The 17,219-nt window shown below is 44.0% G+C and overlaps 1 protein-coding gene across 12 annotated transcripts in view; it reads right to left on the reverse strand.

The window, feature by feature from the left end:
• COL19A1 (collagen type XIX alpha 1 chain) overlaps positions 1-17,219 on the reverse strand; it is a 402,210-nt gene that overhangs the window by 243,365 nt on the left and 141,626 nt on the right. For all 12 annotated transcript variants that reach the window (XM_025191070.1, XM_025191112.1, XM_025191107.1 and 9 more), the window contains exons 14-15: positions 5,535-5,588; positions 4,371-4,406 (exon numbers count right to left, since the gene is read on the reverse strand). In XM_025191070.1, coding sequence (XP_025046855.1) covers positions 4,371-4,406; positions 5,535-5,588 — 90 coding nt within the window. The remainder of the gene's footprint in view (positions 1-4,370; positions 4,407-5,534; positions 5,589-17,219) is intronic.

Raw genomic sequence — 17,219 nt, forward strand, 5'->3', positions numbered from 1 at the left:
GTTGTCTCATAATATAGTCTCATACAGCATGAGTTGCTGTTGGACAAGTATTGGGCTGATACTGTTCGTACCCTAGATTCTCAGCTAGTGAGACAGAGAGATGGGGACTTTTGAGATGGAGATGGTTAGTCCTAACTGTAGCAGGGCACTAAGGTGTGTCTGCTACTTGTACAGCCGGAATAAATACTCAGGTGCCAGTTGCTAGGGTAACCAGAGGGAGCTAGTGACCCATGTCCCATACATGGCTGGTCAGCTGACCGAAAGGGGCAGGGCCTGGCTCCTATATAAACCCCAGGGCTGGGACCAGGCTGGCAGTTCCCTGCTGGGCATCAAGGGGGGAAGGAGCGCTGCTGGAGCGAGTATAGAGAAGAGGCCTGAATACCTGAGCGGCTTGAGATGGTGCACCCCTGGGTTGGCGAGAAGAATGTTGGAGCCAGAGGGCTGAGATTTATGTTATAGCCTAGGGGCTTAGGCTTATGCTTTGTGTTTGCGGTTTGTAACCGGAGGTTTGGGTGAGGCTATTAGGGGTTGGAGGAGGCCTCATAAAAGGGACTCATGGTAGTGTGGGGACTCCAGCCCCAGAGAGTGGGCAGCGATGTGAGATGCACCAGAGAAAGGGGCAATGACTGAGGTAAGTTTGAAAGGGCAGTATTGGGAGTGTGCCAACCCCCGAATGTCAAAAAGAGCGCAGCAGCAGGAGTGTGCCGACCCCGAGTGCCCAGTAAGGCAAAACGAGATAAGGTTATGTGGAACCCAAACACCCAGGGAGGCGTGGTTATGAGGCAGGGCTGCGGAGAGCCCGAATGCCCGGTGAGGCACAGTTGTGAGGCAGGGCTGCAGAGAGCCCAAACGCCTGGTGAGGCATGGTTGCGAGGCAGGGCTGCGGAGAGCCCGAACGCCCAGTGAGGCACGGTTGCGAGGCAGGGCTGCGGAGAGCCCGAGCACCTGGGGAGGCGCAGAGTGAGATAAGGCTTGGGAGAAGCCAAGTGTCAGAGAGGCACTGAGTGAGACAGGGTTGTGGAGAAGCCGAGCGTCAGAGGGGCACTGAGTGAGACAGGGTTGTGGAGAAGCCGAGCGTCAGAGGGGTACTGAATGAGACAGGGTTGTGGAGAAGCCGAACATCAGAGGGGCACTGAGTGAGACAGGGTTGTGGAAAAGCCAAGCATCAGAGGGACACAGAGAGACAGGGTTGTGGAGAAGCCGAGTGTCAGCGAGACGCTGAGCGGGACAGGGCTGTGGAGAGCCCAAGAGATAGTACGAGACCAGAGACCGAAGATTGTCCGTTCCATCTGTGAGGCTTGGGGCGTGGTACAGGGGTGGCTGGAGCCACGCATAGCCCATAAGGCCGGGGTGCACGGAACACCCATTATAGAAACTGGACCAGTGACAGCAGGAGAACCATGGCCAAGAGGACGAAAGGTAGCCTCCCTATAAAATATACTACATCAAAGTCGTGGTGGGCAAGATTTGAGGGTGCTTGTAGGCAGCTTGGCACGGTACAGAGGGCAACTAGGGGAGAGCACAGCAACCCTAGGACTTCCCTCCTGTTACACTAATTAAAAGATAAGACCTTGCTACATTTGCGCGGCATTAAAAATAAACTTATCTCATTAGGAGTGGGGCTTTGGGAACAAAAGTAGTAAATTGAATGCCTAACCTAAATGAAAATCAGGACAGCTTTGGGCAAGAATACTGGGCGAGTATTCACGGGCACCATATAAGATAAAAAGGTATCATAAGGACAATCTGCTATGAGGGGTTGGATCACACCTCCCCTCCCTGCTGAAGTAATTGCTAGAAGAAAGATTATTTTCAAATAAAGATGTAGGAAGGATCATGTTATCCAAGGGGGGGAATCATCAGCAATGTGAGGACCAGGTTCTTGTCCTACTGTGCAACAGGGTCCTTCACATGGGGAAAATCTCAGAACAAATCGTTAAGAACTTGAGGACTGTTGGGTGAAAAATGGCTTTCTAACTACTGACCAGACTCAAGGATACAAGACTGAAATAAATGGACCTTAATGGAGCTGAGGAAAAAGTTCTTGTTCTTTACATCAAGCCCAAAGCCTATTATCTCTAACATAGTCATGGTGAGTTGTATGGTGTTGGCATATTGATAGCCAGCCATCTTCGTCTCATAATCACCCTACGTTCCTTAGATCCATATTGAAGGAGATGGGAGAAAAAAAACTGAGCTCTCTGGGGTCCTTAAGTGAGTGCCCTAAGAGAAGCAGAGCAGTTGTCCTTGTCATGTGTAGCACTGGCAATCTTGGAACATGAAGAAAATGATAACCTTGTAAAAAAAAAAATACTGGTCTCAAGCTACATCCAGGAAAGATAGATGATATGAATAGAAAGAGAAACACATTTTGATAAACTAGTTAAAACTTTTAACTCCCCCTGTGTCAAGGCCTTCCATGCATTTGATTAACTACTAATGGACAATCTAGTGTTCTCTTTTACCTACAATCAAAAATATCACCAGTTGTTCAAAATCCTTCATCTTCAATAGCCAAGAAGGCTTCAACTCTGCCTCTTGGAACAAAATTTTAGGTACATGAATTCAAGCTTCTGCCATGTCCAGGCTAGAATAATAGAAAGTACTATATCTAGGACTGAAGACACAGGCCAAACAAACTTTCTTAAAGTTATATATTAATGATGGCTTGTCTTAAAAAATGACTAGACATTTATATGGATATGACATGCATGATACTTATATGACATTAACAAGTAGACTGAATTTAAACGAAGTTTCACTGGTAAGTGATGTGTTGCAACACTAAATTGTTAAGTGTTAATCCTAACTAACAAAGTTTAAGAGGAAACTTTCTCTTTGGGTGATGATTATTCTACGATTTCCCCCTATATGGTTTCTTAAACTTGCCTCTAAAGTTCCTGGCAGATGTTACATTTATCACACTGTATATGTGAGTATCATGTAACATACTGTAACGTGCTAGATGTTAAACCAATTTATCCCTGGATAAAAATGGTGGATAAGCCACAAAGAAATTGTTCACTGAGCAGCAACTTTGTAGGACAGAAATATAATGTGAAAATTTTAGTGTGGGGCATGTTACAATGTGTAGTGTAATACCTGCATACAATACACAACAAATATAATACTTCCCAGGGGCTTCAAATATCTGCTACTGGCTATTGTGGCAGAAAAGATAATGAACTGGATGAAGATGTCTGTCCAGAAAATGTTTGTGTTCCCATGTTCCACATTGCATGCTGGCTTCTTGTAAAATACTGGATTCATTTCAAGGTCCTGGTTCTGACATTTAAAGTGCTGACTAGCCAAGGCACAAGCATTTATAGAGCTTGTCTCCTTCTGTGCTTTCCCACATCAACTATGAAGGACTGCCCATAAAATACAACTACCTCAACCCATTCTCTCCTTAACAACCTTAGACGAAGGAAAGAAAAATATAGGCTGTCCAGCATGCCTGGAAGATTAACAAGATTAGGCTTTGGCAGATGGAGTGAGAAAACAAGCTCCATAACAAGGAAATCCTCAGATAGAATAACCTGCCCACAGCTACCTCTCTTTTTATATGGAATGAGCTGCAAATTGAGCGTTTGTGATGATCTCATCTATATGAAGTAGCTGAGGCTTACTGATTGTAATTTTCAGAAAGACAAAGCTCAAGATTTTCATGCATTCTATGCACATGTAATTACATATCTACTTTGTGTTACAATTATATGACTACATATGCAAATTCTCACTTTGCATGAGGAAACGTAAAAAGTAATAATAGCTGTAATTGTGGGCGTAAAAGCCAGCTTTCAGGTTTGTGAAAATCAGGTCCTGTATGTCAAGTTTCAATATCCTGAAAATGGATAGATAGCACCATATCACAAAAAACTTTATCAGACACATGACTCATAAATGCACTAAGTAATAAAATATTCACAATCTCTAAAGGAAAAAAAAAAATCACTTGTAATATAACTTTTTACTGAAAAGCAGCGGTTTAAGTCTCTCACTAGTACCATACTGTGATACAAATAAAATAAAGAAAAATGTTCTTATCAGAGTCTTCAGGAAAGTCTTGCAAGACATTTTAAATACTGCTTTTTTGTTGTGGATGTTTATACCTTTCCATCTACTGATATTGCCACTAGACAGAAGAGAACACCCCATCTTATATTAATTGTTTACTGATGAACATAACATTTAGAGAATGCACAGGCATTCTGGAGAGAAAGACTTGGCTTTTTTTCTTTAACAGTAAGGTTATCTGGGTAGCAAATAAGAGAAACCATTGCTTGAGTGCTTTCCTTATATATATATATGTGTGTGTGTGTGTGTGTGCACGCACCCCCCCCCCTTTTTTTGTTTTCTAGAACACTTACATTTACAGCAGCCTGTCCTGGTAGCCCTGAATCTCCCTAGTAAAATCAAAGGGGAAAAAAAAATCAGAAGTCTGTTTATAGTTACACAAATTGTAGGACAGTTAGTGGACATCAGACAGCATATAAATAAAGGTGAAATAGCTGTTAGCTACATGCTCTCAGTTCACAGACACAACCATGAAATGTTGTTATTTATTTGTTATGCATGCCACAGCTATACATAGAGTTTTAGAAAAAAACAAAATGACAGGCCCCCAGTGCAAAGAATTACAATTTAAGGAACTAATCCTGAAAATACTTTTGTATAAAGTTAACTTTGAATACACAAGCTTTTCTATTTAACTGAATGGGACTGCTCACATATATAAAATCACCCACGTGTGAAAGTGTCTTGCCATTTTAGATCCCCAGGGCCTGAGCCTCTACATAAGGCTTTGAGCTTTAGGTCATAAATTTGACAAGGGATGACACACAAAAATGGGAAGGGGGACTTTGAGAAGATCTAATATTAATAACCATGACACCCAATTTTAATTTTCTTTTTAATCTACACATCCTGTTGATATTTTTATTAAAATAATTTGTATTTATACTTAGCATGTTAAAACATGCAGAGAGATCATATTTAAAGTAGGAAAACATGGTAAGAGCATATGTGCTTTTCAATGGAATTTAGCTATGGAAGAAAAATAAGTGATGGTTACACTCCTGAAAAGAAAACCACCTTGTATACTAAATTATCTTCAGAACAAAATACATTAATTTAAATATTTGTTTACTGAGAACTAGATTGGAATAGTGTACATAAGGATTGTAGACCTGGGATCACATATAATACAATGAGGGTATACAAAACAAACAAAAGCAAAATGGGGATAAAACAAAATACCAACTCATAGTTACAACACATTCATCTTGCACTTCAAGGTAGGGGGCTGTGGGAAAATTTGCATGCAATGTATGAAATTAAAGACTACATCACAACATAATAGGATTGCATAAATAAACTTATACTGCATTTCTCAACTTTTTAGTGCTTAACATGAAAAATTTGAACATTCTTTTAATGGAACTTTGCATATGAAGTAGGCATCTATATAAACTAAATCGTTTAATATATTAATTAGTTTATACAGACATGCATCTCCATGCACAAACAAGTACCTTTTCTCCTTTAGGGCCAGCCATACCAGGATTACCAGGATCACCTTTTAAACCCTGTGCAAAGAAAAATATGCATGTGATGTATACAAGAATTATTCCATGAAAGGTCTTGGGCAAAATGTTCTGCTGCTATGAATCAGCACATATAAACAAAATCAATATCAATTTATTAGCATTTATTAGTTTGAAATACATTAAATTCTTCACTGTCCTGTACATTTCATGTAGTGCAAGAAGTGTGGAAACCTCCCCCTACATTCCTGTCTTGGGTGCTTAGCAGAAATAAAGCAAAGTGACTCCATTTCTAAGCTCTCTCTCCCCCCTACCCCGCATCTTCTGGTATAGAAAATATGTAGGAACGGGGAGGGTTGGGCAGTGGGAGTAGCCTGAATGTACAGAGATTGGAAATACCCATTTGGTGTACTTTCTGTAAAACACCATTGTCTGTAAAACACCATATTCAGCAGCCACAGCTCAGAGTGGCTCTTGCTCCCCACCCTTCCTCCAGCCAAAGAAAGCTCAAGAAGAAGAGAATGTGGTCCACCATTATTAGCCCCATGATAGAAATTAAAATGATGGTGCATTTGGAATCAAAGAAATGTTATGCTCAATCCCAAACCTCATGCCCAGACACTCATAGCAGGAGGCACAATGTTTGGGATTGGGCATAAAATTCCTCCAGTCCCAATCACGCCACTGCCAATCAAGTAGGAGGTGGCTCTGTCTCAGAACCAGGGCTGCCCCAAGCCCACAGAGGTTTCAGAGCCAGGGCTCTTAGGGCTGCATCTGAAAAATCAGCTGCTTGTCAGACTGGCCCTGACAGTCCTGCACCCAGTGCAAGACCCAAACCCAACAGCCCTGGCTGCATTCAAGACCGTGGGTGTCTGGGACATGTCTGACAATCAGCTGTTTGTCAGCCCCAGCATCAACAGCCCTGGATCTAAAACTGGACACAGGACTGTCAGGACCAGGTCTGACAATGAGCTGGATTTTTGGACTGGCCCCAAGAGCCCTAGGTGGGTTCAAGAACCCAGGCTATTGGGGTGAGAGTCTGACAATCAGCTGATTGTCAGCCCTACCCAAGACAGTCCAGCTGCACACATGGCTTTTAGAAGCCCTGAAGCACTGGGACCTTGAGATCGGGGAGCTTCTCCCTCATCCTGGATAATCTGGGATGTCTAAAAATCATAGGCTCAGCCCAGATCCCAGTAACTTGCCATTTTTAAGTGTTTTGTCCTGTGGGGGCCTGTAGCAGGGGCTGGGCCCAAGTCCCTGCTACACTTCTGCAGAGCTGGCAGCTCTCACAGGAAACTTAGTGCGATGGGTCTGGGCAAGTGGCACATCCCCAGTGCGCCAGGGAACAGGGTCCAGGGAAAATCTGGGAAACAGACAGGCCCTGGGGGTATGAGAACATGTGCCCCACATTGCCTGCACTGACTGGCCTGGGGAGAGAACTGGGCATCTTAGTTTTAGGTCATTCCCCAGGACCAATGCAGGCCTACCTGCCCTGGTCTTTCTTTGTCCCTATAGGCTCTTAGATGTTCTCTCTGGGCTACTCACTCCGGCACTCTATTGCAGCCTCCATCTCATAACTTCACTCCTCCTCTGGCCCATCTCTCTCTGACCCTTTAATGGATGCCTCCCATCTACAGGCTAAATTTCAGCCTCCTTCAACCCAGCCTCCTGTCCAGCTGAGCCTGTCATCCCTTTGGTAGTGATGCACCCCTCCACTGAAAGGACATTCAGCCTCTTTAGGCTCTGGCCCCATCTCTAGGTCATTCAGGGATCGAGATGGCTCTTCACAGCCCTGGCCTACCCCTCATGGTAGGCTTAATTGCCTTTCAGCCCTGGCCTCCTTGCTTTGACCAGTTGGGGTTTTCTGGCATCAGGGAAGCAGCAGCTGACCTCCTTAGACAGCCAGGGTCCACTCTGGGCCCCACCATAAAGCCATCCTTAGCTGGTCTGTCCTGTTGCCTCAGAGGTCTTATATGAGGAAGCCCTTCACTCAACTGGGCTCACCTAAGCCCCCAGCTTCAGCCCCTGCCAGTTCTAATCAGGGGCTTGCCAAGCCTCTGCGTAGGCCCATAACTTATAAGCCCCTTCCTAGCACTTCCTTAGGCCCATTGACTTTTCCTTGGGGCTTGGGACCCTACTGGGTCCCTAGGAACCTCCTCCATACCCATAGTTCCTACCCAGACCTCCAGGTGTTCCTGGGAGCAGAGGAGCTCTAGCTGGGCAGTGTTAACTTGGAAGCATCCCTGCAGCAACTCCCTGGCTTTGCCTCTCAGGGCCTGCTCTTATGCTGAGGCTCCACAGCCCAGCTCCAATCAGGTGGCCAGCTGGCTGTCATGTGACTGCCTGATTGGCTCTGCAGTCACCTGTGGCTGCCTCACAACCTGCCCCTTTAAGGGCCTGAGCAGGTGACAAAGGTCCCCTGCCACACCACGGACAAAAAGCTCACCTTTACTTTCCCTGTATAAATGAAAAACAGCTGGGAAGAAGGATTCCCTGAGGGTTTGATTTATGGTTAGGCAGGGCTCTATATACTGCACCTGGGGATATTCAAAGAGATTAAGTCAGTAAGGCCCAAGGCAAGGCTGGGAATATAAGGAGTGACCTAGAAAGCACTACCCAGAGACGAAGCAGAAGAGAATGTTATGAGACGAATGCCCATCTGCGATGATAAGGAGGAGACAGTCCTAGATAAAGGGGGCTTGAAAACAAAAGCAAGAAGCTAAGTACTGGGTTAAAGGGCTCATTAAAATACTAAAAATCACGCCCCTAGGTGGGGAAAAAGTATGCTAATGAAACACACATGTATGTAAATGAGATACATGGCTAAAACACAGGTATAGAGACATGCTAAGTGAAGAACTCCTTGCGTCACTCCTTTATAACCAATTAGCAAACAAGGATGCTTATGAAGGTTCAAAAACTCCTGTATAAAAGATGCTTAGATATAGTGATCTGTGTGCTTGTTATGTGAAATTATTCCGCTTGCACCTTTTATTGCTAGCAATAAATCTTCTTTATACTTTCACCCCTGGTATCTTTATTGGCCTTTGCATACCGGGCACGATCCCAGACTTGAGCTGGGGCTCAACAGGAAGAGACAGGAAAGAGTTAATTAAGTAGATCAAAGGATAACCCAACTATCTGAGCCAAGGAGAAATTTGGCCAGAGAAAGAAGAGACCGAGAAGCTGAGAATTAAAGAACTTGGGGAAACCTGAGAAGTGACGTTACTAGGCATTCCCCAAAATAATTAGGGAATAGCTACCATCAGCCTGAGAGGAAAGGGACAGGGTATAGGAAGGTGGAGCCCTGCAGAAGACCAGTGACCCTGCCAGACTGACCCTCACTCCAGGAGTCGTCCATCCTCCTGAATATAAGTTTACCATCAAGATGTGGTGGGTGAGTGGGAGGATGAGACGGAGGTCAGTGGAATTCCAGCACGGCAGCGGGATGGAAGTGCATACCTGCTTACAGGGCCACAAGGGCAAGGCAGGATTGGTTTCCAGGTTCAGGAGCTGCCACATTTCCAGCACCCAGAGCCTCTCAGCTCCCTGTCATCAGGGAACCTTGCAACTCATTCTCCTGGCAGCTATTTTTCACCATGGGGACTAGGGTTTTCCCAGTCCCAATTCCAACCCCCCATTCCCCATGCCAATGCTGACAATCAGCTTTCATCAGCATCAGTATGGGGTTGCTACACCTTACATAGACACAGGAGTAGAGGTAGATCTAATTTTCCTGGATTTTAGCAAGGCCTTCAATATGGTATCTCATCCCATTCTCATAAATAAATTAAGAGGCTGTGACTTAGATATTTACATGGTCCAGTGGGTGGCCAATTGGCTTTGGGGTCGCACCCAGAGAGTGGTAGTAGAAGGATGTGGATAGCGGGGTCCTGCAGGGCTTGGTCCTTAGACCTGTACTCTTCAATGTCTTCATTAGTGACTTGGATGTGGGTGTGAAGTGTAGTCTGTCCAAGTTTGTGGATGATACTAAATCGTGAGGTGAAGTGCACACTCCGGAGGGTAGGGAACAACTGCAGGCAGACCTGGGCAGGCTGGAAAAGTGGGCAGAACACAACAGGATGCAGTACAACAAAGACAAATGCAGAGCGTTGCACCTAGGATGTAAAAATATCCAGCACACCTACTGGCCAGGAAATGACCCCCTCAGCAGCACAGAAGCAGAAAGGGATCTTGGAGTCATAGTGGACTCCAAGATGAACATGAGTCTTCAGTGTGATGAAATCATCAGCAAAGCTAACTGCACTTTATCATGCATCAGCAGATGCATGATAAATAGAACCAAGGAGGTGATACTTCCCCTCTGTGCAGCATTAGTCAGACCGCAGTTGGAGTACTGCATCCAGTTTTGGGCACCATACTGTAAGCAGGATGTAGATAGCTTTGAGAGGATCCAGAGGAGGGCCACTCATATGGTTAAGGGTTTACAGGCCATGCCCTATGAGGAGAAACTAAGGGACCTGCACCTCTTCAGCCTCCACAAGAGAAGGTTAAGAGGTGATCTTGTGGACACCTACAAATTCATTAGGAGGGCACAGCAAGGTATAGGAGATACTCTGCTCACCAGGATGCCTCTTGGAGTAACAAGGAACAATGGTCACAAAACTGACAAAGAGCAGATTTAAGCTAGACATCAGGAAAAAATTCTTCACTGTGAGGGTGCCCAAAGTCAGCCGGCCCTGACCATTTACACCCAAGGGTACTCAAAGAGCTGGCAGGCATCATAGCTCAGCCCCTGGCATGGATCACTGAGAACTCCTGGTGCTCTGGTGAAGTGCCCTATGATTGGAAGAGGGCCAATGTGGTGCCTATCTTCAAAAAAGGGAGGAAAGTGGATCCAGCAAACTATAGACCCATCAGCCTGACCTCTACCTGGGGAAGGTCTTGGAAAAGATTATCAAAGAGGCCATCCTATACAGGCTACCTGACAGCAATATCCTGAGGGATACCCAGCACGGGTTTGTTGTGGGTAGGTCTTACTTGACCAATCTTATTTGCTTTTATGACCAGGTGACCTAACACCTGGACAAGGGGGAAGAGATTGATGTCATGTATCTTAACTTTAAAAAAGCCTTCGATCTGGTATCCCACGATCACCTCTTGGCAAAATTGTCTAACTGCAGCCTAGACCTCACCACGATCTGCTGGCTGGGGAATTGGCTCCATAGCAGGACCCAGAGGGTGGTGGTTGATGGAAGTCAATCATCATGGTGCCCTGTGACCAGTGGGGTTCCTCAAGGCTTTGTCCTAGGGCCTTTACTTTTTAACATCTTCATCAATGATGCAGACATTGGTGTCAGAAGTGGAATGGCCAAGTTCACTGACAACACCAAACTCTGGAGTAAAGAATCCACACCTGAGGACAGGAGGGTGATACAAGCAGATCTTGACAGGCTCATGAAATGGGCGGCTGAGAACCTGATGGTGTTCAACACCAAAAAATGCAAGGTTCTCCACCTTGGGAGGAAAAACCTACAGCATGTCTATAGGTTCGGCAGTGCTATGCTGGTTAGCACTACAGATGAAAGGGACTTGGGGGTCATGATTGACCACAAGATGAACATGAGCCTTCAATGTGATGCTGCAGCTAGTAAAGCAAGCAAAACACTGGTTTGCATCCATAGATGTTTCTCAAGCAAATCCCGGGACGTCGTTCTCCCGTTGTACTCGGCCTTGGTGAGGCCGCAGCTGGAGTACTGCGTCCAGTTTTGGGTTCCACAATTCACAAAGGATGTGGAGAAGCTTGAGAGAGTGCAGAGGAGAGCCACGTGCATGATCAGAGGTCAGGAAAACAGACCTTATGAGAGTCTGAGAGCCATGGGACTTCAGAATGGAAAAGCACAGGCTCAGGGGTGATCCGATGGCCACCTATAAGTTTATTAGGGGTGTACACCAGGATCTGGGGGAACATCTCTTCACCAGAGCGCCCCAAGGGATGACAAGATCGAATGGTCACAAACTCCTCTGCGACCATTTCAGGCTGGACGTAAGGAAGAACTTCTTTACTGGTCGAGCCCCCAAGGTTTGGAATAGACTGCTGCCGGAGGTGGTTCAAGCACCCACTTTGAACGCCTTCAAGACACTTTTGGATGTTTATCTTGTTGGGATCCTATGATCCCTGCCAACTTCCTGCCCCTGGGCAGGGGGCTTGACTCAATCATCCTCTGGGGTCCCTTCCAACCCGAATGTCTATGAAATGTATGAAAATTTGGAATGAGCTTCCAAGGGAGGTACTGCTCTCCCCTACCTTGGGGGTCTTTAAGAGAAGGCTGGATAGTCATCTAGTTGGTGTAATCTGACCCCAGCATTCTTGCCTACCCAAGCAGGGGGTCGGACTTGATGATCTGTTGAGGTCCCTGTGGACCCTAGCATCTATGTATTTATGGTGCCACACAAACAACCCACAAAGATATTCCACATTTTTGGAATAACTTTATGGCTGATTTGCTACTTCATGGCATCGTAAATCAGCTGAATGTGTAGCACTGTTAATATTTATGATGAGTTTAACATATTAATTACATGATAACTACAACATGTGCCTGGAGCCTTACATTACAAATCCAGCAATGTCACTTCCCACATCACCAGAAATGACAAGGTGAGAGTTTAAATAATGGTAATATGTCATTACCATTAGACATTTGCTGTTTTCCCCATTTCCCTAAAGCACAAGGAATGGATAAACTTCTACTGTATCCATGAAGCGAACAGATTCCAGTCATTTGCAGCAAGTGGGGACTAAATTTTGAAACTAAAAGCACTACCTCCTATCACAACTACAAAAGTATGCCAGGGGTCAAAAAACACATTTCCCAAGTTGTGTGTGACGTTATAGGCCAAAACCAACCCTTAAACCACCTAGAAACTGACTGGCAGATCATGCAAGGAATAGATATAAATGCAATATTATCACAGTGAAATGTTCCATTTAACAATCAAGCTACCATCTTCAGTGTTACATATGTTGAATGAGATGGAGACATAAAAACTAGAGGTCATCCAGATCTGAATTAGAATTTATTGTCCTGAATTCTTTTCCCAACCCCTTCTCTAACCCTTTACAAACTCTATTACTCACTTTGCAATAATTGGAAAGATAAAGACAACTGGCACTAAAATGATAAGCAACATCTGTGCCTTGGTGGATACAGAAACAAATCACTGCATGTTTTAAATACTGCATATTTTGCAACTTCACTTCCTGCTAAAATTACATTAATTCACCATCTGGAAGGAACATCATTTAGAACTATATGATCATTTAAGTACCCACTTTGGATTAAATTTGTGGTTGTTGTAAATACCCCTGATTTAGCTTTGATTTGTCCTTTATTAAGCTTGCCAAAATGTAAGAGTTAAATCAGAAGTAGTTTTGCTGGATGATCTTAAAAAATGCAAAAGGCAGATGGATTTAAAAAAAGGAAGCCAAATATCTTTCCTCTTTAATTATCATAGTTATAATCCACTTAATGCAACTCTCTCCATTTACTGCACCATCACACAGTTTTGAGTGAGTAATATAAAGAAAATATGAAATTAAAAATAAAAGCCATTTGACAGATATTTAAAGTTTCTGGAAAATTTTTGTATTATTTACTATTTTGTGGATCTGATTCAAAACTGGCTGCATTAGAGAATCAGTGATGAAACAATAGTTTTCACTAAAAAAGTCAGTCCTGTGGCTGCATGTTATAGACCAAACAGAACAGACACACATTCAAACAAATTCTGCAATAAAGGCCTCCTCTACATGTTACAGGTTTTTAACAAGTTAATTGCACATTTACCTTAAGACCAGCTGCATGTACAAAGTAGCTATCACATGATAAAAAGTTTCAACTAGCTATTAAAGTTAAACCTCGAAAATATGTATTCACTTGATAACCGTTTGCTATAGCGCGTTAATTTGCATGGGTAATAGGGCTGTCAGGGTTCCCAGCCTCAGGGGCATACTATATCCAGAATGAAACCCCTAAGCCCTTCGGTTTGCAGTTTCTATGATCCCCAAGACTCGGGGGTGTATGAAATCCCAAGCCCACATGGGGCTCTCAGTTCTGGTTGCACCGCACATGCAGCCAGGACTGAGAGTCTCACAACTGACATGGCTCTCATTCCTGGCTGCACCTCATGTGCAGCTGGGACCAAGAAAGAGTACCTTCACTCACTGGGGGGTCCTAGTCCCAGCTGCCTGTGACGTGCAGCTGGGACTGGAAGCCCCTGTCAGGAGCAGAAACTCTCGGTCCTGGCTGTGCATGGCCCCCATGGCTGGCAACCCCCTAAGTAAATGGGGCTCCCAGTCATGGAAGCCTGCTTCTTGCCGGGACAGGGGAAGCCCAGGATGTGTGGCACATGTGGTATGTGCGTATTATGCATTAGATCCAATTGCACCTTTACCTACACATGTAGAGGGGGCTGAGTAGAATGAAAAACATGTAGAATGTATTAGTACTGAATAGGAAAGGTGAGAGTTGATGAATAATGGACAATGAAATCAAGCAAAGTTTGCCAAGATATATGGTATGTTTACAGTTCTTAATGCTGTTCCTGGAAAAACCTAGGTGAGGTAGACAGCCTAGTGGCTACTGCAGGAAGACAATGAAGAAAAAGGTCAATCTTGAATGGAGAAGAAATGAGAAACTTGGAGAATGCTTATATTTTTATTTAAAATGAATATTTAAGAGGAGCATATTTGACAACAAAATTTTCAATGCTGAATGGTGTAAAGACAGGATTTTAGTAATGTATAAAGCCTTTGAAATCATGTATTACAATATTCTTAAATAGGTTAGAAGCAAGTAGCCATATAGCTTTTCATTATGGTTTACATCCCAATGAAAAGGCAACAAAAAATTGAGGACAAAAGATGTTTTCCTACTATGTGTATTTTTATTTTGTTTTCCTATATATTGTTAAAATTATGTCATTTGAATTATGTTAATAAGTTGCCGACATGGAGACATGGTTGTTGCCAGGAAACATGCAGCTGGTCTCATAGAAACCTTGTTTCTTCCTCCATCCCCATCATCTAAAATTGATAGTTACTGCTGAGTGCTTGTGAAACAACCTAATAAAATAAGAATTTCCATCCTGGACCAGACTTGTGGTTCATCTATATCCTTCCCAACTAAACAGTTGATCCAATATCACCCACAGAAATCTTCACCTCTTCCAGGAGAGAAAAGTAACTTGAACAAAAGCTAAGTTAAGTGGCTTCAGCAGTATCTTTCTGAAAACCTGATAGTCGCAAACCAAAATTGAGTCTTCCCCACCCCTCCACTTGAGCCTGCTCGCCAACATCAAGGGGATATAAGGTGAAGCACATCCCACACTCATCATTTGTCTCTTAAAATTAGCATTTCAGAAGCAAATTCCAAGAAAGAGAAAAAGGAGATCAGGGTTCAGATGTGTGGGTGGACAACATATCTCAAAGATTCCCAGGTATTGACAAGTACCCTTCTTTTGAAGTACAAAACCAGAAGCCACCACAGACACACCAAGAAAACTAATCTATAGTCAGTTGCTTAGAAACCACCCAATTTGCTCTGAGAATACTCATGCTACCCACATCCCCAACACGATAAATGCCTTTACCACAACCTCTCTGAGGAGCCTGTTCCAGTTCTTTACTACTGCCCTAGTGAGAAAGTTTTTCCTAATATCCCACGTAAGCTTTCCTTGCAGCAACTTGAGACCATTGCTCCTTGTTCTGTCATCTGCCACCACTAAGAACAGTCCAGCTCCATCCTCTTTGGAACCTCCCTTCAGGTAGTTGAAGGCTGCTATTAAATGCCCACTGTCTTGTCTTCTCCAGAATAAATAAGCTCAGTTCCCTCAGCCTCTCCTCACAATTCCTGTTCCCTAGCCCTCTAACCATTTTCATTGCCCTTCGCTGGACTCTCTCCAATTTGTCCATGGCCTTTCTGTAGTGGAGCCCCAAAACTGGACACAGTACTCCAGATGTGGCCTCACCAGTACAGAATAGAGCAGAAAAATCACTTCCTTTGATCTGCTGGCAATGTTCCTACTAATGCAGCCCAGTATGCTGTTAACCTTCTTTGTAACAAAGGCACACTGCTGGCTCATATTCAGCTTATTGTCCACTGTAACTCCCAGGTCCTTTTCTGCAGAGCTGCTGCTTAGCCAGTCAGTCCCCAGCCTGTACCAGTACATGGGATTGTTCCATCTAATTTCCATTGCTAGAGGACAGGAAAGAAGGTGCAGAAAAAAGGTTTAACAGCTTGCTGTATATATCCATATTCATATATAATATCTTAGCCATTGTACCAGGCAGGTTACGTGGCATTCCAATCTAGGGAAGTATTATCTGGCACACCAGAGGAAGGCAAAAACAACTTCAGTTAGGTGTGATTTTTGTGTACCATGCAATGTGTTTACCTTGCAATGGTCATATTAAAAAAATAAGCCTTGGCTCTGGGGCACTGTGCAGAATACCTTAGGTCCTGCAAGTTCAGAAATTTGTTTCTGCAGACTGGTGTTTTATAGCAAGCTGTCCTGTTGCTCAGATCCTACAGTGTTTATTTCCATACTGGTAGAGATGTGTGACAGAGCCTGCATCTACATGAGATGCTGGTTGCACAGTAGCCCAATACTACAGTAGCATCAAGTTGCAACAACCATGATATGACTTTACTCCACAGTAGTATTAGGCTACTGCACAGCAGTGTCACAAAAAAGACATTCATTGGACGAGTTACCGATACTGTGTGCTAACTCAGGTTACTGCACAGTTTCAGTACATGTATAAACACTTGTATAAAGACTGTGCAGTAGCTTAATACTAAAGAATACACAGCAATGACAGCGTAGTCAGTGTCTCATGTAGATGTGGCCAGGGTATTTAAAAACTCTTCCGGAATAGCCACCAAAGGGTTAATGTACAGATCATATACTTCCATATATAGCAAAGTAACTAACAACATCTGGGATAAAAGGCTGAAGCCTGGATGGGGTAAGGGGGCTGCCAAAGAAGCTGGCAACTGCCTCAAAAACACTCCTCAGCACCATGGCTGTAAGTTACTTAGGAAACAGATCCAGAAACCCCAACAAGAACTGGAATAAACCATTTGGAGAGTCAACTAAGTAGGAATCCCTACCTCACATGGTGGGAAGAAGACCAGACTTTCTGGTCCAAATCATCAAGCCTGAGGAAGTTTGGGATATGGAAATTAACAACATGACAAATAACTAGAGGGTCTGAGGTATTAGAGGTGCAAAATATACTTTATAGTCCCTTCAGAAGAGGTCAAGGAAGGAATCTCTTCAAGAAATAATACTGAAATAAGGATATTAACTGTGGCATGGACCTGACTACTGGTGCTAGATGCCCTGGCTGCAGCTACTTAGCTGTTACTCAGTTATTTATCCACAGCTGGGAAGCATCTGCTTTGTCCATCAACCCCTCACCCCATTTCAAGATGTTTACTGTCACATGAATCATTAAGTTGGCTATAGAGTATAATTCAACATAAATTATTAGTAAGAACAAGTTGGGTCATTTTCTGAAGCCTAAGCAATGTTAGGAAAATGCCTCGGTCTATGGGAAAACATTTCCTTCCACACCCATTCCACCATCTAGGGTCCAGTGGCAGGAGGGATCCAGGGGCCAGCAGGGCTGGGCGCCAAGCA

The sequence above is a fragment of the Alligator sinensis genome, unplaced genomic scaffold (genome assembly GCF_000455745.1).
Source record: "Alligator sinensis unplaced genomic scaffold, ASM45574v1 scaffold499_1, whole genome shotgun sequence".
NCBI lineage: Eukaryota > Metazoa > Chordata > Crocodylia > Alligatoridae > Alligator > Alligator sinensis.